This window comes from Schistocerca piceifrons, chromosome 2 (genome assembly GCF_021461385.2).
Source record: "Schistocerca piceifrons isolate TAMUIC-IGC-003096 chromosome 2, iqSchPice1.1, whole genome shotgun sequence".
Taxonomy (NCBI): Eukaryota; Metazoa; Arthropoda; class Insecta; order Orthoptera; family Acrididae; genus Schistocerca; species Schistocerca piceifrons.
The window spans coordinates 627486725-627513717 of NC_060139.1; the positions used below are offsets into that span (position 1 = coordinate 627486725).

At 39.6% G+C, this 26993-nt stretch overlaps 1 protein-coding gene across 2 annotated transcripts; it reads left to right on the forward strand.

The window, feature by feature from the left end:
* The first annotated feature begins 3082 nt into the window (after positions 1-3082).
* On the forward strand, positions 3083-26714 carry LOC124777294 (UPF0488 protein CG14286). 2 transcript variants are annotated; one of them, XM_047252644.1, is made up of 4 exons: positions 3083-3472; positions 8582-8756; positions 22507-22641; positions 26380-26714. In XM_047252644.1, exons 1-4 carry the CDS (start codon positions 3455-3457, stop codon positions 26589-26591), a joined length of 540 nt encoding a protein of 179 aa, XP_047108600.1. In that variant the 5' UTR covers positions 3083-3454; the 3' UTR covers positions 26592-26714. The 2 variants fall into 2 exon arrangements, with proteins under 2 accessions (XP_047108600.1, XP_047108599.1); XM_047252643.1 differs by lacking the exon at positions 3083-3472 and adding an exon at positions 3639-4623.
* The last annotated feature ends 279 nt before the right edge of the window (positions 26715-26993 follow it).

A 26993-nucleotide genomic window follows, 5' to 3' on the forward strand; every position in this document is an offset into this window, starting at 1 on the left:
GTATTTGTCTTTGTATTAGAGATCTATGAAGTTTTAAAAAATATATAGTTGTTCTGTTGTTGATCTTATGTTAAGTTCTGGCACTTTAATAAATCTTTGCGCAATCATTTAGAGGTTGGATATATAGCCAACATGCTTACGCCCCTAGCCTCTCTCAAATCATCCAGGTTCATCGGAACAGGCGAATCCATACCTACAGACGAAAATAAGATACTAAAAATTGTCCTAAAATAAGAAACGAATAGTCCAAATTACCTCAATATCACTAAGAATGGAATTAAGTAGCGAATCAATTGCAAACAACCAATTATTTAAATAAATGCACTTGAAGAATGTTTTGAGCAATATGTAGCGATCTCTTTTGAAATCACATTCAATTATTTTAATGTACAATGATAGCACTTATCTGGAACACAGAACTGTTTTTTATCTATGGCTGAAAGTGAAGACATTATTATCTGTAAGTGACTGACAGGTTGTATCCTCTGCTTCACTAGAACCAATTTATCTACCACCTGTCTTGTAAACATATGGTCATAAAATCACTGAAATTATCTCTACAATACAAGACCTTATAATACTGTGACTCGATGTTTTTCAACATATAAAGTGCCTCATGACAACAATAGTACATTTGTTGTACATACCTGTGAAAAGTAACTGGTCTTCCCTTCAAATACTACTCTTTAACATCCAGAGCAACGACAATAGTGCACCATAGCTGTCACTAAAACACAATTATATTATAGGACCAGTTGTTTCAAAGAAAGACACAAATTTCAGAAAATAAATCCCTGTGAAGCAAAGACTTGCTGTTACTCTTCATTTTCTGGCATCAGGAGACTCATATCGAAGTCTTGCATATTTATTCCACATTTCAAAGCCAGCCATATCTCAAATAGTTCTGGAAGTTTGTGAAGCTTTGGGTGAAGGATTATGTTAAGGTAATTAAGCTATGTTAACAGCACTGAAACACATACCCCAGCAAGAAAACTGACACAACTCGAAAATGGCAGTTTTAAGTTTATTTCACTGAAAAATATGGATACAATTACAGTATTACTTTTGTATATAATATAACAGTATATACTGCCGTTAAATACTTACTTGAAATATAAAAGAAGCTTGTACTACTTCACTAGAAGTTTAGTATAATTCTTAAAAAGTATTTTCTCTAATATTGCATTTTTGAGTTGTGTCACTGTTCTTGCCACGTTGCGACGTATTTAATTGATTAGATATTTATTTTTATATTAGCATTTACATATTTGCATCATTCCATGAATATAATTTCTTCAGAATCCAAATCAGATATGCTGCCAATGAATGTGACAGGGAAATCTGCAGTTGAAGTTGACGCTGATGATCCTGCTGCGTCTATGTTTATTATTGTATGCTGCTGCTTCCTCAGAGCATTCAGTTCTTCCTCGTACAGCACATCACTTATTTGTTTTGTAGCCACCGCTCTTACATAGGGCGGAAGCGCTTTCAATTTAGTGATAACAAATTTTCCGAAATCTGTTGCCGAGTCCTGTTGTTGTTGGCGTTGATGTTGCTGCTGCATAATATTATGCAACATTTCTGTTGCATTAAGTATGGGGTCGCTTCTTCCATCCCCCCCCCCTCTACCCCCCCTCTTGGCCTATTTTTGTGGAGGCGGTGTGCTGTCCTCTTCACCTTTCTCTGCAGGTTTCTCTGTTTCAGCTGCTGCATGTTGAGGTAGCTCTTGCGAAATCTGATGCCAAATTTACTTGTTTCAGATGCCAGCTACTGAAGACGAATGGCGTTCAAAAGAAAGTGTGTGCCGCCAGGCATTCCACTTCCCTGATTTCGTGGGAGCAATTGATGGGAAGCACATCGTTCTAAAGTGCCCTGTTGGTAGTGGGAGCGAGTTTTGTAACTATAAAGGATCGTTTAGCACTGTTGATTGCTGTTGTTAACCCCAACTACAGCTTTTTATATGCTGACATTGGCTGCCAAGGGAGGATTTCTGATGGAGGTGTTTTCAAGAATGCCTCCATAAGTGAGCTAATTCACAAAAACAAACTGAACGTGCCACGTCATGAGTGTTTACATGGAGGGACAAAGCCACTACCATACGTATTCCGTATTCACGGCAGAAGATGCTTTTCCATTACAGGAAAACATCATGAAGCCGTATCCAGGTAGGCACAACAGAGGCTCGAAAGAGAGAGTCTATAACCACAAATTGTCAAGGGCAAGGATGAGTGTGGAAAACACATATGGTATTATGGCTTCGGTGTTTCGTGTCTTCGGCAAACCGATGCTATTACAACCACAGAAGGCACAAACCATCACAATGACAGCAGTGTGTCTGCACAATTTTTTAAGAAGAAATTCGGAGTCAAGAAGTTATAACCAGGAAGCTTAGATTCTTTTTGTCCACAAACAGGTGAAGTCATTCCAGTGGCATGGAAACAAGATGCTAATGCTCCTCCATTACTGCACTCCCAAATCTACCACGGAGAACTTCTCAAACATTCAAGGAAATTTGCGACGAATTTGGCAACTACTTTGTGAGCCCACAAGGAGCTGTTCCATGGCAAAATAATTACAGTTAAAATTGTTGTACAAGAGAATAAAATTAATCATTTGCAAGTATAACCTTGTGTACCTCTTCAATTGTGTCCCGGGTCTCCTTTGGTTGCTGGATATTATCCAGGAAAAGTAGATATTTAAATCCAAACCACTTCGTTTCGTAAAGCGTGTCAGTACCACATCCAGATTTTTTACTTTCTTCTATTTTTATTTTCTCTCGTCGGTACTGAGACAAGAGAGATTTAATTCTTTTGTCCACGTCATTGCTGCTGGTGCCGAGCACCGCAGCATCTTTTTGTGATGAATCATGTTTGATTTTAGTATTTTTATAACCTTCGCAACGTGCCTCATAGAGCGATATCAACTGGAAAATTTTGTCTCGTAACCACTGCATTTCAAATAAAAATGAAGGGACGTGAAATAAACGCACCACTGCACTCCAGCTCAGAGCAAACGAACACTAGCGCTGCGCAGTCATAGCAGGCCACGAACAATGTTTCTTTGATCTCTGCCGACGTAGCCGCGGAACATTGATTTTCTGTTGCGAACATGTTGCCACCATGTTGCGAACATCGGTAGTCCATTACTAGCCACGAACAATGTTCCGTACAATGTTGCGAACTTAGTGTAAACGCGCCTTTACAAACACAATACCTACTTACTCTATGGACACAAGTTACCCTGGTTTTGCACCACAGCTACTAGGTGGCACTTCTATCCATTCCTCAGTTTTTAAGTGACTTCAGTGCGAAGCGGATTGTTTGCAACCAATTCGACGTGTGGGGTTAGCTTTGTGTGTGTACTAAGGTGCAAAGTAGACCTAAAAAGAGCATACATATGAGAGGATAAAGCCTATCGCCCGAAGGAAAGTGATTGGAAAACATTATAATCGAGAATGCCTCAGACAAGAAAAGTACGCTTGTATTAGTAGATTATTCTGATGTTTTCGTACTTGAGTTATGTTTAGGTTAGCAAGTGAGATTTGAAGAAAAAAGGAAGGAAGATTAGGGTTTAACGGCACGTGGATGTCGATGTATTAGAGACGGAAGATTTCAAGAGTTGGAGGTAAAAGGATATATTAATCGATCAGTATAGTTCATCTGATATATAGAGAAGCTACATGCGATACAAAGCATTGAGTGTTTTAGAACTAAACATCACAATGTAATTGAAACGTTTCAGTTAATGGACTCAGGCAGCATTGTACTGGCTTCCACTGTGACTACTTAAGTGTTCCCGTATAGCGTGGCGCAGGCAGCTGGGTTAGCTATATGCGTTCTGTGAATGTGATGTTCTCGTACTTGAGTTACGTATAGGTTAGCAAGTGAGATTTGAAGAAAAAAGGAAGGAAGGAAGATTAGGGTTTAACAGCACGTGGATGCCGATGTCTTAGAGACGGAAGATTTCAAGAGTTGGATGTAAAAGCGTTTCAGTTAATGGACTCAGGCAACATTGTACTGGCTTCCACTGTGACTACTTAGTGTTCCCGTATAGCGTGGCCCAGGCAGCTGGGTTAGCTGTATGCGTTCTGTGAATGTGATGTTTTCGTGCTTATGTATAGGTTAGCAAGTGAGATTGAAGAAAAAAGGAAGGAAGATTAGGGTTTAACAGCACGTGGATGCCGATGTCTTAGAGACGGAAGATTTCAAGAGTTGGAGGTAAAAGGATATATTAATCGATCAGTATAGTTCATCTGATATATATAGAGAAGCTACATGTGATACAAAGCATTGAGTGTTTTAGAGCTAAACATCACAATGTAATTGAAACGTTTCAGTTAATGGACTCAGGCAGCATTGTACTGGCTTCCACTGTGACTACTTAAGTGTTCCCGTATAGCGAGGCGCAGGCAGCTGGGTTAGCTATATGCGTTCTGTGAATGTGATGTTCTCGTACTTGAGTTATGTATAGGTTAGCAAGCGAGATTTGAAGAAAAAAGGAAGGAAGGAAGATTAGGGTTTAACAGCACGTGGATGCCGATGTCTTAGAGACGGAAGATTTCAAGAGTTGGATGTAAAAGCGTTTCAGTTAATGGACTCGGGCAACATTGTACTGGCTTCCACTGTGAGTACTTAGTGTTCCCGTATAGCATGGCCCAGGCAGCTGGGTTAGCTGTATGCGTTCTGTGAATGTGATGTTTTCGTACTTGAGTTATGTATAGGTTAGCAAGTGAGATTTGAAGAAAAAAGGAAGGAAGATTAGGGTTTAACAGCACGTGGATGCCGATGTCTTAGAGACGGAAGATTTCAAGAGTTGGAGGTAAAAGGATATATTAATCGATTAGTATAGTTCATCTGATATATAGAGAAGCTACATGCGATACAAAGCATTGAGTGTTTTAGAACTAAACATCACAATGTAATTGAAACGTTTCAGTTAATGGACTCAGGCAACATTGTACTGGCTTCCACTGTGACTACTTAGTGTTCCCGTATAGCGTGGCGCAGGCAGCTGGGTTAGCTATATGCGTTCTGTGAATGTGATGTTCTCGTACTTGAGTTATGTATAGGTTAGCAAGTGTGATTTGAAGAAAAAAGGAAGGAAGATTAGGGTTTAACAGCACGTGGATGCCGATGTCTTAGAGACGGAAGATTTCAAGAGTTGGAGGTAAAAGCATATATTAATCGATCAGTATAGTTCATCTGATATATATAGAGAAGCTACATGTGATACAAAGCATTGAGTGTTTTAGAACTAAACATCACAATGTAATTGAAACGTTTCAGTTAGTGGACCCAGGCAACATTGTACAGGCTTTCACTGTGACTACTCAGTGTTCCCGTATAGCGTGGCGCTGCATGCGTTCTGTGAATTTGAACCCCAGAATGTTAATATCCGTAATGTGTATCGCTGCGAAAGTTGTACAATATTTATGTAAAGCCATTTGTTGATGAGAACTGACAGGCTGCATCTTTCTTCTTTTAGTGTTCAACCCTGAGTTTGGTTTGCAGCAGAGCACCATTCCTCTCTTTTGTCTGCCTTCCTCTTCATTTCCACGTATGTTACATTCAGTGTCATTCATGATCTGTTGCATGTATGATATCCTTGGTCGCTCCCACTGATTCCTTCCCTCAATAGCTCCTTCTGCTGTTATTCCAACGATGTTATTGTGTTGTAGGATGTGCCCTACAAGTTTCTCTTCTTGTTTGGATGTGCCTCCACCGAAATATGGTTTCCTAGACTATTCTAAGCACCTCTTCATGTGTTACTTTGTCTCATAATCATCATCCTTCTATACCATAGTACCACATCTCCCGGACCTTTAGCCATCTTCTCTCTTCTCTTCTCATTGTCAAGTTTCACATGCATGTGATATTAGACTTTAAAGTTCGGTACTGTTCACATTTTGTAGACGCTGCCTTCTTTGCTATAGGAACAAAGATGCATTTCTGGAAGTCTGTCGGTATCTCTCCTGTGTTATAGATGGACCTAATAATTTTAAGGAGTATCATTTTCATGCTGTCATCAGCGTTCTTTATTAGTTCTGCAGGGATATCTTCAATACCCGTTGGTTTGTTGTCGTGTGGTTCTTTTAGAGCTTTGTCAAATTATTTTTGCAGCACGCTTCGATACAGGATCATTTAGTAATCGCAAAAGCGTTATGGAGATGATAGATAAACTCCGGTGGAAGACTCTGCAGGAGAGACGCTCAGTAGCTCGGTACGGGCTTTTGTTGAAGTTTCCAGAACATACCTTCACTGAAGAGTCAAGCAGTATATTGCTCCCTCCTACGTGTATCTCGCGAAGAGACCTTGAGGATAAAATCAGAGAGATTAGAGCCCACACAGAGGCATACCGACAATCGTCCTTTCCACGAACAATACGAGACTGGAATAGAAGGGACAACCGATAGAGGTACTCAAGGTACCCTCCGCCACACACGGTCAGGTGGCTTGCGGAGTATGGATGTAGATGTCATCTCCCTTGTCATCTTCATCTACTTGCTCTTCTCTTTGTATTACTTCCTCCGAAAGAGGTGTTCTGGCATACAACTCCTTTGTGTATTCTTTCCATCTCTTCACCAAACAGCATTTTCTGGCATACAACTCCTTTGTGTATTCTTTCCATCTCTTCAGCAAACAGCATTTTCCCCTCTTTATTTTCTAATGTAGCTGAGAGTGTTGTTTTACGTTTGTTACAAAATTTATTTGCTGTTCTGTAGGCTAAATCAGTTCTTCCGTTCTGCATGTTTTTTCGACTTCCCTGCATATTTCCTCAAGAAAATTTTCTTTTGCCTTCCTAGATTACCTATTGACTAAATTCCGTAGTCTTCTGTATGCAGCTTTTCCTTGTTCAACAGGTGCATTTTTTGTATAATCTCCTGTTTTCTATAGGCTCAATAATATCTGTTGTAATCCATTCATGAGCATAGTGCTTTGCCAGTCTCAGTTTTCAGTTTTTCTAGTTGGCATTTAAGTTTTACTGTCTTCTTCTTCAAACATTTAAATCTGAGTGAACTTTTCATCAGGGCCAGGTTATGGTCACTGCCTATGTCTGCAGATGGATAGCTCCTGCAATCTTTTACCTGCTTCCTAAAATGTGCTTTCACTAGAATGTAATCAATCTGTTGTCTCCTCAGGTCTCAAGGGGCCTTCCATGTGTATCTTCTTTGTTTGTGATGTTGGAAAAGTGTGTTTGCAACAACTAATTGGTGCCTCGAGCAGAACTCGATTAGTCGATCTCCTCTTTCATTTCTTTGTCAAAGTCCATATTTGGCAACAATTCCTTCCTCCGGTTCTTCACCCACAATCGCATTCCAGTCCCCAGTGGCAGTCATGTACTCATCTCCCTTAACATTTCTCATGGCATTACTTATTTCTTCATATATTTCGTCACTGACTGCATCTTCTTCTTTGGATGTTGGCATGTATATTTGTATTATCAGAGTGTCCTTTGGTTTAGTTTCAAGTTTGACTAGCATTATTCAAAAGCTATATTGCACATATCCCTTGACACGTGAGCCATAGTTTTTCCTCAAAATTATTCCAACTCCTCCCATTCCTGGTCTATCTTGGTCGGTTTCAATGTGAATGACTCTGTATTCTTCAGACCAGAAATCACCTGGTTGGGGCCATCTCATCTCCGATATGCCTAGGATATTGATTTCCAATCGGTCCATTTCAAGTTCTAGATTTTCTTATTTGCTACACTGAAGCAGTGTTCTCATGTTCCAAGTTGCTATGTTAAAATTGGGATTCTTTTTCTTCGCCTTGTCTGTATCTTTTGCAGTCCCCACCCGGAGATCTGATTGGGGGACTATTTTATCTCCAGAAAGTTTTACGGAAGATACTGGCATGGTTTACTGCTGATGCTTGGGATAACCGTACTTCTTTAATATGGTGGTTTCCCCTTGCCTTCCACACCCTATGCCATTGTAAATCAGCTGGTTCTCCTGCCTTTGGAAATGATTTCTCATTTCCAGGACAAGAGGGTGCCCTGCACAGCATATGCTGGGGTGATGACTTATCCCTGTCATCCCTCAGTCCATGTCTATGTTAGCCATCACATGAAGTGACACTGCTGACTATCTACCACTTGGAGGTGTAGATCAGGAGTTTTCCTTCAACTGGCAGGCATATTCTTATAATTTTAGTTTATTAATTTTTAAACGACGTTGAATGGATAGTGCTGTGTACTGTGTGTGTCGAGAAACTGACCACCAGTACATACGTGTGTGTGTGTGTGTGTGTGTGTGTGTGTGTGTGTGTGTGTGTGTTATTAGAATGTTGACAACTGTGAGACAGCAGTTCGTGGAACTGCTTTGGTATTCACCAGGAGCGAATTAAGAAAGAAAGAAAATGTGAAGACATCTAGTTGAATTTGATCTTAAGTGTTATTAATGAAATTTAATCATTAGGCACCAACTTGTCCAGTTGGATTTTATGGTGACCATCAATAAACTGTCACAAGGAAATTTCCTACATCCTTGTGTGATAGGCATTGCAGTATGATAGAATGTTTATAGGGTTTATGATAAAGTGTTATTTGATAAATAAATAAATGTGATCTGTCTTTTTCATAGGGTCATACTTCCAAGGGTAAAAATGGGTCAAAACCAATCCATAATGGTAATGACCAAATTGCTGCAAGTGCAGAAGATAGCAGTGAACAGACACAGCAGTTTCAGTTAGAATTGTACTGGTGTATTCGGCAGTTGGAGGCAGTGCTTCATACAGATAAAATGACTCCAAGGCAAGGTAAGAGAGAAAGAGAGAGAGAGAGAGAGAGAGAGTTAACACTAATTATGTGAACATAAGAGAATAAAAAAATTAAAAAGCACTGTGAAAGTTATATAGGAATGGTTAAAGATGTGGTAAAAATTGAGTAGCTGCACCCTCCCTTCCCCATAGTTGATGTATGATATATGAACATAATAAGTTATCTATCAAAATGCTTGTCATATTATTGTCTGTGATGTATTACAGCTTTTTGAGTTACCTTGTAGTCTGCCCTTTATAACAAGAAGTGTGTGAAATGGATTGAACGTAGACTTTGGGCTATGCCACAGAGCACTCTGATTCGGTAACATTCATTTTTATTGACATCTGTTGTCTTCACTAACTCTCAAGGCATGTCACCTTTCCAACCCTGTGTGTTGGGCATACCCAATAATTCAACTAACAACGTCAAAGGTATGTGGAATGTTATAAAAAGTGAGACAGGTGTTGCTCCCTTAAATGCTTCCTACATCGTCATTAACCACAACAATATATAATTAGTGTTACCCCCCCCCCCCCCCCCCAAGATCTTCAATGAACACTCCCTAAGTGTCACTGAACACACAGGCTGTAAGTCAGCTCTTTGTGAGGCGGTCAATTTTAACAAATAGCAAGATCTAAACACTACACTGAAATGATGTTATTTTCTACATTAATGTGACCACCACCTCAGTTTAAAGTCAATGTGCAATAACCACACATAGATGGCAATTGGCAGTGCTAACAGTGGAGGGTATATAAAGCGTGTCAGGAAAGGGGGGGGGGAGGAGGGGAAGAAAAAGTGCAGTTGTTTTTGTAATGCAAAAAGGAGCGATTTATCTGAAATTCGGAGTGGCATGATCATTGGCCTTTGGACCTAGGGTGGAAGCATTTCCGAAATGGCTAAGTTTGTAAACTGTTGCTTGCTACCATGGTTAAAGTGTACTGTGCATGGAAAAATGGCACTATCCAAAACTGGCATCGAGTAACTGTGGTGCACCATGGGTCATATATAACAAGGTTGAATGACTGCTGCAGAGATGTCTGCAAGCGATTAGACATGTGGTTGTTGAGCAACTGACCAACCAGATGAAACAAGTGGTTACCAACAGTTTATACTTAAAAATCATTCAGTGGACATTGCTGGGTATGTGCCTCCACAGCAGGCACCAGGTTCATCCACTTACACTGAATGCTGTTCATCAGTGACAAAGGCTTGAATTTGCATGCCAGTACCACAACTGGACATCCACTGGTCCACTGAGTGGTGACAGGCAGCCTTTTCAGATGAATAATGTTTTGTGCTCTGTCAGACAGCTGACTGTTGGCGTGTATGGCATGAAACATATGAAAACAAATATTCTGCAACAATGGTCGGAAGGGCCCAAGCCAGAGGAGGGAGTGTTATGATCTGGGGAATGTTTTCATGGCATTCCCTGGGTGATCTCATCATTCTGTGAGGCACAGTGGATCAACAGAAGTATGCATCTATCCTTGGGCACATGCCCACCCCTACATGCAGTTTCTTTGTCCTTGGTATCTACAAGCAGAACAATGCAGTTTGACACAGCCCACAGTTTATGTGCATGGTTTGGACAGCACCAGGATGAGTTTTATACTCCCTGGCCAACAAACTCACCGCATTTAAACCCAACCGAGAATCTGTGGGACCATCTCAATCAGGCTGTTCGTGCCATGGATCCCCACCTGAGAAATCTTGCATAGCTGGCCATGGCACTGGAGTTGACATGGCTCCACATCCTTATTTCACCTTCCAGAACCTCACTGACTCTCTTCCTGCATGTCACAGAGCAGTATGCACTGTGAAAGATGATTATTCTAGCTTTCGACAGCTGGTCACATTAATGTGACTGGACAATGTATAAGAACCAGAGAACTTAAGAATACCATTGTGTCATTAAAAAATTATCCTTAATCTAGCTTGGACAAGACCTCAAGCAAGCAACTGAAACAATACTCTAGCAAATATGTTAATACTGAGCCACTTCGTTGACTTGGCAATCTACTGAGGTTTATTCCCACTTTTAAACCTTTTTTTTTATTTAAAAAAAGGGTGCTTCAAAGATGAACAATTACAGTTTGATTTCTCATCTTACAGTGTCTTCAATAGTATTTCACAGATGGTTGAATGCAAGGATTGTCAAAAACCTTGAACACTTTAAGTATTTTATATAAAGAACAGTTTGATTTAAAAAAAGGCATTGACTGAACAGGCAGTAGTATTTTATATAGAAAACAATCTGGTTAAAAAAAGCATTGACTGAACAGTAAGTCTTCAAATTTTTGAAGATATTTTAGTCAGTAAAGGAGGACAGTTCACCAGTGGCTGTCTTCTATGATCTGTCTACAATACCTCCAGTTGAGTGGCTCACCAGCTACTATCAGAGTAAGCCCAACAGTATTGTATCAGGGGCTCATTAGGTAACCTGCCAAAATCTTAACAGGAAGCAGAAAGTAATTATGGAAGTTGTGGATTACGAATGAAGACCACCTGTCGTCTCAGACTGTGGTGTTATTGGTAAAGGAATCTCACAGGATTGGGTCCTTTATTGTTTCTAATTTTTAATAATGATCTGCCTGCTGCTGTGAATAGTGTTGAGTGCAAATATACCATGTTTACAGATGACATCAACGTTTCAACAGCAAATCTGCCAGACATTTTAGTAAAGATGAAGTTTACACTCACATGGTCTATAGTGCTGTAGTCATTCGTGTTAGATGACCAATAACCACTGATCACAACCAGTCAGCTGCCAGCCTCCATTGGTGAAGCACCAGGAGACTAGTGAATCACATAAATAGCTTTTTCTATTTGTTTTCATTGTTTGATACTCAAGTTAGTAGTACTAGGACGGATAGGTTGCGTGCATGCTGTATGCAGACTCAGGAGCAGCTGGCTGCAGTTTGTGAACAACTGAAGATACTTATGGCCACATTCAACAGTCTGCAGGCTGCTGCCTCGGGGTGTGGCAGCAGTGGATAAACTGGCCCTAACAGTGGGGTACCTCAGGTGTCTCTTCTATTGTGTGTGGGCACCTTTCAGTGTACCCAACACAGGACTCCACATTCACTGCACTTGTTACTCCAAGTTCCAATATTCACTCAGTGTGTTTACTGGGGGGCCTCATCCAGATGTGGAGCACACTGTGCTTGTGGCTAAGGAGGGGGCAGGGTGTGGTAGTCGGCAGTGCAAGCAAAGCTCACAATTTGCAGCATCGTACCCAGAGTTGATCAGGGTCCTTTGGTTTGCTGCTGAGTGGAGAGTCTAAACCAGAGGCTCCGTTGAGTCTGTGGTGGTCATGGCTGCAGATTTCCAGACCTATGTTGTGGGGTGTAGAGTTGTACAACTGCTCTTGATTGGTCAGGAAAGCTCTACACAAAGAAAGCTGCTACTCAGGTAGTGGAGTGCGAAGTTTTTTTTTTTTTTTTTTTAAGACTAGGCGCTAGTTTTAGGTCCTCTGATATGCATAGCGTGGAAACAGATAGGTACAAAATAGGCACTCCAGCTGTCAAAATTTTAACAGTAAATTATTGAACTATTCAAATGTTTAGCAAATTATGGAATGTATATTGAAAAGACAGGTGCTGTAGGAGAGTGAGTGTTCATTGCCGTCAGCAAAAATATTCTGTCTGTTGAGGACAAAATTGAGTGACTTGAAGTTAAGTGGACACAAGTAGCAGGCTTAGGTGAACTCAAGTTAATTATCAAATGATTTACTAGCCAGTTGGTTCTGCTAAAATTATTGTAGAATCATTGAAGGAAAGTCTACGCTCAGCAGCGCGAAAATGCCAAGATCATGCAGTATTAGTTGGAGGTGACTTTAATCTTCTGAACATTGAGTATTGACTGAGACATCTATAGATTCACTGCAGGTGATATGGACGGAAAAGCTTGTGAAGTACATTTGAACACAGTTTTCTGAAAGCTGTCTTGAACTACTGGTTAGACAACCCACAGATGGTGGAAATATTTTAGAACTTGTACCTACAAACAGGCCTAATCTTAATGGCGGTGACAGTATAGAGAAGAGATTACTGATCAAGTTGTCATCATACCAATGATGGCTACTAAAACTAATCAATCTGACAAGAATGTTAGGAGAGTATTTGTGCTAGAAGAAGCAGATAAGCAGTTACTAGCATCTCATTTGATAAATGAATTTACTTCGTTTAGGTTTAATATGACAGATGTAGGGGAATTACATGAAATGTTTGAACTGATTGTAAATCATGCTCTGGAGATGTGTGTGCCAAGTGGGTTAAGGATGGAAGGACCCTCCATAGTTTAATAATCACATTGAGAACATGCTGAGGAAACAGAGATTGTTGCACTCTTGATTCAAAAAAGGAAGTGCAAATGTTCATGGGCAAAAGTTAGTAGAAATTCATGCGTCCTTAAGAAGTTCAGTGCGTGAAGCATTGAAGCATATAACAGCTTTCACCATCATAGCTTAGTGAAAGATATTGTGAAGAACCCGAGAAAGTTCTGGTCATACATAAAATCACAAATCACTAACCAGGTTAAAGGTTTTTGTTTAGTGACTCATCAAACAGTCTGGGGTGGCAACAGAAGGAAAGCTGAAGTTTTAAACTTCATGTTTAAGAAATCATTTACACAGGAGGATCATGCAAACATAGCATTTTCACTTAAAACTTCGGGACTAGTAGGCTGTGGTCAATGTTCACAAACTTTAACCAGAACTCGAGGGATTGCCGAATATACAGGCAGTTTAGAGGGCACCACAGTCTATCATGTGATGCCGGCGACAAGATTATTGCTTGTGTTGCCAACATTCTCAATTGAAAGTAATGAGACATCATTCTTAAGTTGCAATGTTGACATCCACATTTTGTCTAATTTTGCCGGCCGTGGTGGTCTAGCGGTTCTAGGCGCTCAGTCTGGAGCCGCGCAACTGCTACGGTCGCAGGTTCGAATCCTGCCTCAGGCATGGATGTGTGTGATGTCCTTAGGTTAGTTAGGTTTAAGTAGTTCTAAGTTCTAGGGGACTGATGACCACAGATGTTAAGTCCCATAGTGCTCAGAGCCATTTGAACCATTTGTCTAATTTAACACCTTTCTCTTTTCTCTTAAAATTATTATGGTGTTTATAAATCTCAATAGCCTCTCTTTACACATGTGCATGCTAATGCGATGATTTTGATATAGCACTTGTCTCAGTGAATGTTATTTCAAGCTCATCCTCTTGGTGCTGATATAAACCAGTCAACTACAGGGAATTTTATATACAGCCAGTGTAGGCAAGGGATGTTGTATATCTTTTGCTGATCTTAAATATTCTTTTATCTTCGTGGTACGTCTGAATGTACTTGCTCAAAACTTTCCCAATACAATCTGTAATCAAGCTGATGAACAGAAGGAAAACTTTCCCTTTGGGTGGCCATCGTTCCTCATTGAGCCTGATTTTCTCCCTAGGGTGAAGTGCTCTATTTCTAACCTTGTTAGAACAACTATTCTTCTTGAATGTCGACCATAGATTTTAAAGCTCATCTTTTAGGTAAGCCGGTTCAGAAATTTTGTGCATCCTATCTACCAACGTTTAAATCAGCCCCGTTTTTTGTCTGGAGTGGTGGTTAGAATCTTTATGCAGGTAACATTCAATATGTGTGGCTTTTCTGTATATGGCCCAATGTCCAATCCCCTCGTTTGACAACAGACATATCCCAGAAATTCAGCTGGCTTTTGTTCTGTCTCCATAGCAAATTGTGTTTTTGGGTTGGTACTGTTGAGATGTACCAGGAATGCATCCAATTGCTCTGCACCATGTGTCCATCTACTAAAGTATCATTGACATAGAAGTACCACCTGACTGTCTTTTTCTGGCAGTCCATAACACCTGTTGTTCAGATTTCTTCATAAACAAATTGGCAACAGCTGGAGTAGGGGGATTGCCCGTAGCTACCCAATCAATCCGTTCGTAAAAATCATTATTGTATTGAAAATAGGTCGTGGAGTTATTCATACTCTGCCTCACCACAACCTATTTTCAGTACAATAATGATTTTATGAACGGACTGACACGGTACTGTGGGCAGTCCTCTTAATCTAGCTGTTGCCAATTTGTTTATGGATAACTTGATATTCGATGCCCCCTCGAGTTCACCATTTTACCTCTGAAGATGTGTCCTGCTGTCGCGGAGGAAATATTAGGAGAAAGTTATATACATCGACTATGGCGTAACAGCCTGGAAGTTTTAAGTGATATCAATACCAGTCATGAAATCATACATTGTATGATGAAACATACTGTTGGTTGATTGTCGTACAGACTCCTACATGGAGGACAAAAATTGGCATCCTTGGCATAGGGAAACAGCTGAAAGAGTTGCAAGCCAATAAGTCACCAGGTCCAGATGGAATACCAATTGGGTTTTACAGAGAATACTCAGTGGTGTTGACCCCTTCCTTCTCTTGCATTTATCGTGAATCTCCCACCCAGTGTAAAGTCCCAAGTGACTGAAAAAAGTGCTGCTAACTTCTATAGAAAAGAAAGGTAAAAGATCAGATCTGCATAATTACAGACCAATGTCTTTAACATTGGTTTGCTGCAAATTTCTTGAACACATTCAGAGTTCGAATATAATAAGTTTCTTTGAGATGGAAAATTTTTTGTCCACAAATCAGCACATATTTAGAAAGCTTTGCTTGTCCAAAATTCAGCTTGCCCTTTTCTGCCATGATATCCTACAAACCATGGATGGGGGGCAACAGGTGGATTCCATATTCCTAGATTTCCCCAAGGCATTTGTGGTGCCCCACTGCAGACTGTTGATGAAGGTCTAAGCATACAGTTCAGGTTCAGAGATATGTGAGTGGCTTGAAGACTTCTTAAGTAATAGAACCCAGTACATTGTACTTGAATGCGTGTGTTCATCACAGACGAGGGTATCATCAAGAGTGCCCAGGGAAGTGTTATACGACCACTCTTATTCTCTATATACATAAATGATCTGGCAGACAGAGGGAACATCAATTTATAGCTGTTTGCTGATTATGCTGTGATGTGCTGGAAGGTGTCATTGTTGAGTGTACAAGATGACTTAGAATTCCTGGTTGATGTGTTGAATGACAGCTTGTTCTAAATATAGAAAATGTGATTTAATGTGAATGAATAGGAAAAAAACTGTCCTATAATGTTTGAATACAGCATTAGCAGGGTATTGCTTGACACAGTCACATTGATTAAATATGTAGGTGTAATTTTGCAAAGCAATATGAAATGAAATGAGCATGTCAGGTTGGTGGTAGTGAAGGGGAATGCTGGGCTTCGTTTTGTTGAGAGAATTTTGAGTGTGTGTAGCTCAGCCATAAAAGATACAGCATATAGAATGCTAGTGCAACCCACTCTTGAGCACTGTTGGTGTTTGGGACACTATAATTAACGATCAGTAGTGGATAATAGGGAAGTAATATCTACATCTCCATTAGCATATCTTAAAATTGGAAGCAGTTTCCATGTATTTCTGTGAGTGGGTTTAAAGTAACAGGTGGTGCTGGGTAAGTAGTAAACCAAATAAACATCAAGTAGAGCTGGATGCATACAGAGGAAAAGGATTTAGTGGCTGTGCCAACATGGCCATCTGGACAGTGAGTAATTGTGATTTTAATGCAGAGGTTTACTATCCTCTGGCATTTGCATCTTTGACTCTGCCTCAAGATTAAGAGTCAGGTAACTGGAAAAGGAAGTGGACAGTTTGCCGAGTTCTTGGTTTTTCCTGAACTGATGGTGGATCTGTAGCTACAACGAAGCCATTGTTTTTCATTGAGAATATTGAAGATTGGTCTGGGGAGGTTGCTCTAATAGAGAAGATCAGAAATGGATTTTTGCTGATCAATCACTGGCACTTCAGTTCTGCATCAAGAGAGGAGATATACCAGTCACCATCTCTTCTCATAACAAGCTCAGTAAGAATTAGAGGTGTTTCTTGCATCTGGACCTAATGCTACAAGCTGATGAAGAGCTGTGTAATAATCAGCCATGGCATGGAGTCCAATTTTCTTCTCTGTATCCAGGAGGGGCCTAAGGTTAATAGAGTGGACACTGGAGCTTTTGTCATAGCCTCCGAAAGCAACATTTTTCCTGAGAAGGTTAAGGTCATTGTTTATAGGAGTGATGTTGGGCCCTATTTTCCTCCTCCAGTGAGATTTTTTAGGTGCCAAAGTATCGGACACATATCGTCCCACTGTTCTAATGCGGCTATCTGTAGAGCATGTGGACGGGCATCCCACGATAGCAGCCCTTGTGACCAAACCCCCTCAGTGCGTCAACTCTCTGGAACTGCACCTTCCTCATTCACTGCAGTGCTCAGTGTTAAAGAGGGAGAAGAAAATTCAAGAGTATAAAACACTTGACTGCCTGTCATATCTAGATGCAGAGAAAAAGTTTGAAAGACTTAATTTGAGTGATATAGTCTCAGATTTTGTGACTGGTGTGTCACTGTCCATACATTATGTGGTGACATGATCTTGCATGACACGTCCTGACTCTGGTCCTAGAGCTGGGGGAGGGAATGCCAGCTGCCTTGCCCCCTATACCTGCAGCACCAGTGGTTGCCACACTGAAGATAAAATGGGGAAATCTTCACAGAAATTGAAGTCTCACAAGCATAAGCAGAAAGTTAAGCTACTTTCCGAGGCTTCAGATCTTCACTAAGGTGTGGCATGCGTATTTCCAGGCCCCTCAAAACAGATGCCATTGTGTTGCCAACTATGAATCGGCCAGTTCCTTCTGCGTCAGGAGGATACGCCTCACTGTAACTGCTGTAGTTTAGTGGTGATAGCACATTTTCTTGTTGAGTGTGACCTGCTGGCTGGTCTGTGGCAAGCTCTAGGCCTGTTTATCTCACTATCTGCGATCCTTGTGGATGATGAGATGGCCTCTACCAAAGTGTTACATTTTCTGAGGGAGAGCAGATTTTACACTAAACTAAAGCAGTCCTCCACTTCAGGGTTGGGGGGGGGGGGGAGTCTCCCCTTATGGTAGGCACCCCCCACCCCCCATGTGACTGCAAGTTACTTTCTCCCCACCCCCCATGTGACTGCAAGTTACTTTCTCTCCCCCCCCCCCCCCCCCCCCCCCTCCCCATCCTGTTGTGCTTTTAGATCCGGTTCCAAGATGTCCAGAAATGGCAGACAGCCACCCTTCTCCACTCCATCATAAATTTAATACTGTCGTGGCCTGCGTGCCATAGATGGAGCAATATTTGAAGGAGGAGGGTAACTTGACAGAGGTCACTCATATAGTGACTGTCTTTGCATATGCATCGTCACACCTATTTTTGGTATAAAAGTAGTGATGTGAACTAACGATCTCCAGCAGAACACTCAACTGAAGATGATTGAGTGATTGTCAGCTGAAGTATCCTGGCATGAAGTTGATGTTATCAGGCTGCAATCGTGAAATTTTGTGGAATAAGGAATAACCCTTTTTAAATAAACTTCTTTTTAACACCAAAGGAGTGGAGCTATTCAGTAGGAGTAGGTCATCATTTCAGGTTTGTTTTCACAAGTGTAATTTACTGCATGAAAAGTTTTTGTCTCAGTTGTTTATCATTGAGAGAAATGACATAGTGGTCTCGAGGTACCAATATCTGCATGCCACAAGGATTATTTCATTCGAAGACATGGTGTGGTTGGATGAGACATGGGTTTACGCTTGTCTCAATGTTGACCAAGGGGTGGATGGACCACACAGGACAAGGAATGACGAAAGCACAATTAGGAGAAGGTGACAGGTTAATGGTGCTTTACACTGGCTCTGTTTATTACTGGTCCACTTCAGGAAGCAAAGTGACTGTTGTGAGGAAACGACTGCTATAATTTTCATGGACTGGTTTTCTAGCGTTCTGTGGCAAAATATTCCTGTGATTTCGATAGTAGTGATGGACAATGTGCCATACCACTCTCTTGTGATAAAGGAAGCTCTAACAGTACAGTTGAGGGAAGTGGATATTTTACTTTGAGTACAAAGAATTGTTCTATTGAATAAAATAGAACCTGGAATGAATAAGGTAGAGTTAATGGAATTTGTAATTGAGCATATAAGGCTCGAGGTCAAAGACAATGGGGCAAGAAACAAGAAGCAGCTTATGCTCAGTGATGTTGAAATGCTGATAAAAGAAACCATTGCAGACGTTATCCTACAGGACTAGTTGTAATTTAGCAGAATAAGACAGTGTTAAACGAAGAATACAATTCCACACATATCGGAAATTGCTATACCATGATGCTGTGTTGTTTATGCAAAGGGCATGCAGAAGTTTAAATTGTAACATTGCTAGCTTAATGTATGTATGAAAACATGTTAACTTATGATGAAATGAAACCAGTGATATTCAGTTACAACCTATTTATAAGGAGATTGTATTGCAATCCAAAAATATGTTAAACATAATGTAAACATGAAGGCTGAAATTATTCTTTGTGGGATTAATACAGGGGAGAGTAATAGTAATTATGATTGAGCTGACTGCAGGATTCATGTTAGGAACAAAAGTTGTACTGTAATTGAAAAGTAATTAACAGAAAAGATTAAGGCATTATTAACGATACAAGTTTCATGAAATTTTAATATGAAAACAGATTTTTCAACTAGTAAGTGTATCATAGATATTGTCATAATTGGTAAAGCTAAAATCTTTAACCAGTTTAATGAAAGTGTATAAATTTAAATTTTAAGTTCAGTTACGCTCGATTTAAACAATATATAGAAATCTTCTGTAATTGTTGGATCTTATAACACCGTTAGTGACAGTAGTCGTGGCAGCAGTTAGTACATGTCAGTCTAGAATCAGCCTTACATCAGGTTTTGGGCACTAAACCTATTTTAAAAGTATTTTGGCTATGTTATTTTTTGGCAAACTTGTCCAAATTGCCTGACATTATGTAGAATTGAAACCAGGAGCTACACACCTCAATCATCTCCTAGAATATCAGCAAGTTAAATAATTGAAATGTAACCATGAAAACTGATTACGTTTTGTGGTCTCCTCGGGTAGTCAGCCATACCAGGAAGGTATGTTGAGGAGACATGGATTCATGATGGACTGCTGGAAGAACAAATTGAAGAGATGATCATTTCGGTTGGCTCCAGTAATGGTTCCAGGTCCAAAGAAGAGAACAGGGATTATTCCTCTGTCGGAGTCACTTCACTTAAACTATAGCTGTAAGTGTGTATAAAAGACTCACTGATGGAAAAAATGAGAAAATCTAGATTTCGTTCCATTCAGTCACAAGGTAATGATGGTTAATCTTGCAAAAACCCACCCAAAATTTGGAGAATGTAAAAGCGAAAGGACAAGATCAGTTGAAGAATACACAAGATTTGAAAATTTGGGAAGAACACATTATAAATCATTTAACCTGAAAGGATAAATGTAACACTGTTGTTACCTGGACATATGATAACTTTGTAGAAGTGCAGAGTTGTAACCAACAAGTCACCACAAGAAACTTGCAACAATGGGCACTTGCCGCTGTGAGTGAGTTTCTAGATTTGGAATTCAAAACCTCAGAAACATGATCAGAGAGGTCAAACAAAAGCATAAGATTCATCAAACAGAAATTTGGAAATTTAAGAGAGACTGCCACTCTAGAGGAAACTCTTGCTGTGAAGAGAAGTTTTGAGTGGGGCTCGGGCTCTTACCCCCCCCCCCCCCCCCCTCCCCCTCCCCGTTATGACAAGGATTTTGTTATCAACATCGATCAGACAGGCAAGTGGAGAATCCTCATTCATTGACATCAGTTGAAATACTCTTTTTAACCTCACGTACAACAAAATATTCACATTTGTATGTTCTCTTTGCAGGTTGCCAGTAGCAATTGACATATAACCAAATCCTGGACCATTGAGAGGAAAAAGTAGTTCTTGTGAAATGACGGTATATGAACAAAGTAAGCCACTTGTATAAAGTGCAACATGCTGTAACCCTTCTGGAAAATTATTGCCAACAGTCTACAGATGCCAATAAGAGAGTATTGGCCCTTTAGACTGAAGATTCAAACAATGGTGGATGATTATGTGGCAAAGTATGGGACTATCATCATTACTTATCACAATCTGGGAAACTTACAGCAGTCTTAAAGAAAAAGCTTTTGACTGATGTAATGAACTCTTACACGCAGGGGAACGAATTTCCTCTATTAATTTGCTCTTGGCAAAAACAAACATATCCACAATCATGGGATTAGATATTTAAGATGGTGAAGGATTACCATTGTCCAGTATTAAAATGATCCCCCACTCTCCAGATACATTCTGCCAGTGCAACCTTAAGATGTTTCTTGTTATTGTCAGGCAAAGAATTTGATAGAAAAGTTTCAAAACTGCTCTTATCTCATTGAGAGAGAGAAAGAAATCACATCCCCATGAGGCTGTACATTCCATTGTACATCAGCTATCCTTGCCGATATTTGGTGAAATGGTGTGTTGCACATGGTTCACTGCCAAACAGTGCATTGAGAGAGTACCTGTTATAAATGTAAATCAAGTTTATTTTTCTGTAGAAACTTTAAAACAATTATGTACTTATAAAAGAACTAGATGTAATTATAACATGTATAAGGTGCTGAGAAAATTATTTCTTCCCCTGTTTTTACTATGAATATCATACCAACATACATAAATCACAACAGTAAAATAGTGCAAGTATCTAATTTTGTATACAACTTTCTCGTGTACACCTCTCGGTCCCTTCCTGGATATTTATTTGCAAACCTAAATTTTCCTGTTATTTTAATGCCTGTTGTGAACGTATTAATAGATATAATATATTGAGCATTAATTCAGTTTATTTTCAGTGTAAGTAATGTAAAAATTGAAAAATAAAAAGGAAAAAATGTTTCTGCATAGGGATACAACCCTCAGATTACCATTCCATACTCTTTCTGATGCACCAACTGCTCCCTGGAAACTACTCCAATGTAAATGGCTCACGCGTTGCCCAACCTGCAACAAAAACTGCTATTTTGTTCTAAACACACGGCCATCTGGAGCTTCCACTTATCTCACTTTTATTTCTGGCCAAGCTGTGCACATACTGTAACTTTGGATGAAATTCGTAATGACGAGTAGCTATGATGTGCTTGTTATGTTCTTGTGGTTTGTTCTCCTTGCATTGCTTCACTGCTTCACTTCTCCTCATTCCCCGTTTCTTTTGTAAGATTATTGAATTAGTCTTCTTGCTTAAAAATGTCAATTTATGGTTAATTGTTAAGACTGCTTGTACTGCATAGAGACACAGCAACAGTTTTCAGTGGTCACATATTTCATATCATTACATCTCCGTTGATTTCATCTCCTTTGCGCTATTCATCCCTTGTGGCTGAATAAATTACAGTCCTGCTCAACTCCATTCCACCAGTGGTGTTATTTCCGTGTAACCTGTTGTAGGACCTTTGGTAAAATGCTTAGAAATTGTAGCTGGAAACATCAGCAACAATGAATTTTTGAGCCAGGGCTGGAGTCATGCTTAGATAAACTAATGGTTAAAGCAACTTTTATGAGAAGCAGGAAGTCTCTTTTTGAGTTCAGTTAGAGCACAAATTTGGAAATTTGAAGTTTTGTGTGCTGAGAACCAATTGCTTTTTGTGTTGCATAAGACTGCAGAGGTGTCTGTGATCACAGTATTATATATAAATCTTTAGTGTTGCTTGCAACTTGCATATGTTGCGTAGCTTTATGGTAGTATAACTAAATTACTTTTGTTCCAGCTCAAGATGCCAGTCGCGCGTTGAATGTACTAAAGAGCAAAACTGCACCTTTAATAAAAAAACGCCAAGTGATGAGGACAACATTTGGTGACTACAGAGTCAAAATGTCTGAGGAGGAAAAGCAATTTAACAAGAGTATGATATCTTTTAAAATTAGATATATACTTTAATTAGTGCTTACACCACTAATCTTGTGTGAAGTGGTTGTCTGTCTTTGTAGCAGAAGTTGGAAACTGAAGAATTCTTTAGAAAAATGATTTAATTGAATTTGCTGATTATCAAAAAATTGGCCTAAGAAGAAATGTAGAACTTGAGAAAATACAAAAATTTCAAGTTGCTGTGAAGGGAAACTGCAAAATTGATATAGGATAAATGGCTGATAGAAGGTGACTTCTGAAAATTATGATTGCAGCCAGAAAGAATTATAAAATGAAAGACTGTGTAGAATTAGCAGTGTAAATTGTAACTGACAAAAATATTTGTTTAGTGGATGTTAAATATGAGTACCATAATAACTCATTTGAAAAAAAATTTGCAAGTTTTACTGCATGCTTTAGAAATTGTTACCTCTTTTTTTCTGTTGTGCTATATTGTAAAGTGCTTTGAAACCATCAGATTAATGTAATACCTAGAAAGGATATGACAAAGCATAGTAGGTGCAAATAATAAGACAGAATTGCTTCAGGGGCAAAATATTTGGTACTGCCAACAGTCAAACTTAAAAGTACATGACACTACCTGCTTTTGAAACTTTTAGTTTCTTCCTGGGGCGGAGCAGGCAAGGCGAAATATGTTGGAGAAGGTAACTCAGCCCCCAATTTAGAGACATATATAAGAGGGGCATTCAGTAAGTAATGAACACTTTTCTTTTCTGGTCCAATTGTGGTTGAAAAAACGCAAAATTTTTTGTTGGGCATATTGGGGAATTCCCACTTCAGCACCTATAGTTTCATGACTTTCTTATAGGTGGCAGTGCAGTACTAGCCTTCAAGATGGCATCTGTAATGGAGTTGCATTCAAGCAGAAAGCTGTCATTGAGTGTCTTTTGGCAGAAAACCAGAGCATCGAAAATATTCATAGGTACCTGCAGAGTGTTTAAGGAGACCTGGCAGTAAACAAAAGCTTCTTGAGTCATTGTGCATTGTGTCTCTCATCATTGCAACAAGGTCACACAAACCTGTCAGATCTCCTGTGTGCCAGCTGGCCACACACAGCTGTGACTTACGTAATGTTGGAATGTGCAGACACTCTCATTCAAGGCAATCGATGGATCACATGCTCAGCTGGGCATTTCTGTTGGTAGTGCTGACACACTTGTCCGTCAGTTGGGGTGCTCAAAGGTGTGTACCTGGCTGGGTCCTCGACATCTAACAGAAAGCCTTAAAGAGCAACAAAACACCATCTATGTGGAACTGCTTGCACGTTTTGAGGCTGATTGTGACCCTTTTTGTTTGAACATTGTCACAGGCAGTGAAATATTGGTTCATCCCTTCGAACCAGAAACAGAACTGCAGTCCATGTACTGGTGACACACCACGACTCTGGAGGCTTTATTCTGTCTGATGTCCTCCCTTAGGTTGCAACAATCAACTCTGAAATGTGTTGTGCTATTCTCGGGTAATTGAAGAAATGAATTCAGCGTGTTTGTTGCCACAAAAATGCAAATGAACTACTCCATGACAATGCAAGGCTTCACACGAGGTTGCGCACTTGAGAGGTGCTCAGAAAACTTCATTGGACTGTTCTTCCTCATGCACCCTACAGCCCGGCTCTTGCAGCACCTTCAGACGTCCATCTGTTTGGCCTAATGATGGATTTACTCTATTGGAAGTAGTATGTGGGCGATGGGGAGGTTATGATGTAGCACGACTTTGGTTCAGGTATCGACCAGTAGAAGGGTATTGTGCAGGCATGCAGGGGCAGTAAGGTGGTGCAAGGCCCTCACATTGAACAGAGAGTATGTTGAAAAATAAGATTTTGTAGCCAAAAGAGTGGGGAGTAATATGGTGTATTGGAATCCTGAATAAAACCAAACTGTTCTCAGAAAAAGTGTTGCAGTACTTATTGGACTCCCCTCATACATTTAAGGTTTTGCCCTCTGAGTTATAACATAGAAAACCTTTTTATACTTTCTGTTATGTAAACTAATCTAGAGTCATTAGATAAATACATTAGGTAGTACCACACCATAGTAGGAAAAAGAAAATAATGAAATTTGAAACACTCATTTATAAAAACATAAATTGCATGCTAATGACAATTCATATTTCTGAAGACTATTCTTAATCTCAGTTACAATGCATATATTTCAGTTTTTGACATGTGTATGTTTCTGCACTAGTTGGGTAGTTTCATTTTGACACTTCAGTCTGCTAAAAATGATATTAAGGAATTGATGATTACTCAGGCACCAAATTATGTTAATATGAGGTATCATCACAATAATCATCATCATCATATGTAAGATACAGTCAGATGAAGGCAAGACAGATGGGAAAAAAGTAAGTAAACTATTTATTATTTCAAAAGTAAACACCATAACTGTTAATACATTTACCCCAATGTGATACAAGATGGTCAAGTCTTCATGGAAAAATGTTTACAGTTGCCTACAGAACCATGATTGTACCCAGGCATGCACTTCATCATCTGGCTTATTGATGGCCATGAATCTCTTTCTTCAGGTCTCCAAAAATGTGGAAATTGCATGGGGAGAAACCAGAACTGTATGCGGGATGTGTAAGGGCTTCCCAGTGAAACTTCTGTGGGTCTGTCCACATTTGCTAAGATTGTTTCGACTACACTGCAAAATTTATGCTGGGAAGTCCTTACACGTCCTCTGTAGAATCCTGTTCTCTGCCCGTGCAATTTCAGTATTTTGGAGCCCTGAGAAAAGACATTTGTGGCTGTCGATTTGCTTCAGATGAAGAGATGCACGCCAGGGTACAAAAAGCAACTGTAAACATTTTTCCATGAAGGCATTGACTGTCTTGTCACAGTGCGGTAGATGTATTAGTAGTCATGGCAATTACTTTTTGAAATCATACCATATCTTCTACCTTGGTTTTGTTTTCTTTCTGTACAAAGTCTACAGCAGCTCATTTGAAAGTAACAGAAATGCTTTGAAGTCAATCATTTCTTGTAGGTTTCTTGTGTCAACCAAGTCTTTCTCTTTCACATGTGTCAGTTCTGAGTGGTTTGCCTCTATATCATGTAGAAAGAAAATACCGAACTTAATACTTACTCAAGTCATGTGGGCCAGTTTATATCTTTATTCCTTGACAATCTGTTGAGTCTCCATCTGCGGTCCACTGCTTGCATTTTTCATAATACATTGGCTCTTATTTTGTAAGTATTGTTCCACATTCAAAGTGCTGATATTCAGCCTATCACTGTCATTTCTTTCCATCCAACCAGAATTATGATCTATTATTTTCCTTTCTTTTCTGTTTACATTTACTTGCAATCTGTCTTTGTATTTGTTATGTTTTAACGTCTTCCAAATGCACACATCGGTGTGCACATGCTGTATCCCCACCCCCAAATCCCATGGAAGTGAAAAAAAAAGACACCAGAGGGAGGGAGGGAGGCTGTAGAGTACAATCTGCAGAAATTTCACACTATATATTTGAACAGGTTCCCACTGCAATGTTCCAATTCGTCAGTTAGCAATTTGAAGTGAACTGTGTGATAACAACTTCACTGTTTATTAGGGTCTTCAGCTGCTCCAGCTGTACCCGTTAATGTCGCTCCTGCATGTTTTCTAATTGCAGATACGTATACCAGATGTTTCAAGGTTGTAAATTGTTATCCAGATCTTATTTTGAAAACTTTGGTAGTTATTGCTGATATCAGTTTTGTTGTATATTTCAGCAAAAACACAGCTGAGAGTGGCTGCTGTAGCACCAGACAAAAAGTCTCATTTTTTCAAAAAATGTTCTTCATTGTCCAGCAGTACAACAACAAATGCTAAAGAAGAAGAGATGGACAACTGTGATGAGACAAAATGTACTGAAACCTCCGAAGACATAAAAAATATATATGAAGCATTAAATGGAAGCTGTTTCAGATTCAACTTTGAATGACAGGTTTATGTAAAATTTTGTGATGTCATCAACAATATTCCATACATAAATACACATTTTATTTGAAATATCCTTTGTTTATTGGACTTCCAATTCTGTAAATAAATTTTCTATGGAAATTTATGTTTTGAAAATTTGTGTCAGTAAAGAAATCTGTCATTTTATTAACACCTTTTTAAAACATGCAGAGACATTTTTGTAAAGAAAAGTAAAAACTGTTTCAAATGTATCACTCAAATGGCAATGTGAGACTTTTGCACAGGGGAGGGGAGGGGTGGTAATGCTCGCAGCGTCTGTGGCATTCGGTAAGCCTCACATGCTCCTTGGATGATGCCAAATGGTGGATACTTCAGGGAGCTCAGTCTTTGTTGACTAGGTACAGGTTTCCTGAATTTGGAGAGT

Excerpts from the sequence above, each read along its gene's own strand:
- LOC124777294 (XM_047252643.1), top strand. The coding sequence starts at position 4,591 with ATGGACTCGGGCAACATTGTACTGGCTTCCACT. Across the intron at positions 4,624-8,581 it reads ACATTGTACTGGCTTCCACT|GGTCATACTTCCAAGGGTAA; the intron begins GTGAGTACTTAG and ends TCTTTTTCATAG. Across the intron at positions 8,757-22,506 it reads TAAAATGACTCCAAGGCAAG|CTCAAGATGCCAGTCGCGCG; the intron begins GTAAGAGAGAAA and ends CTTTTGTTCCAG.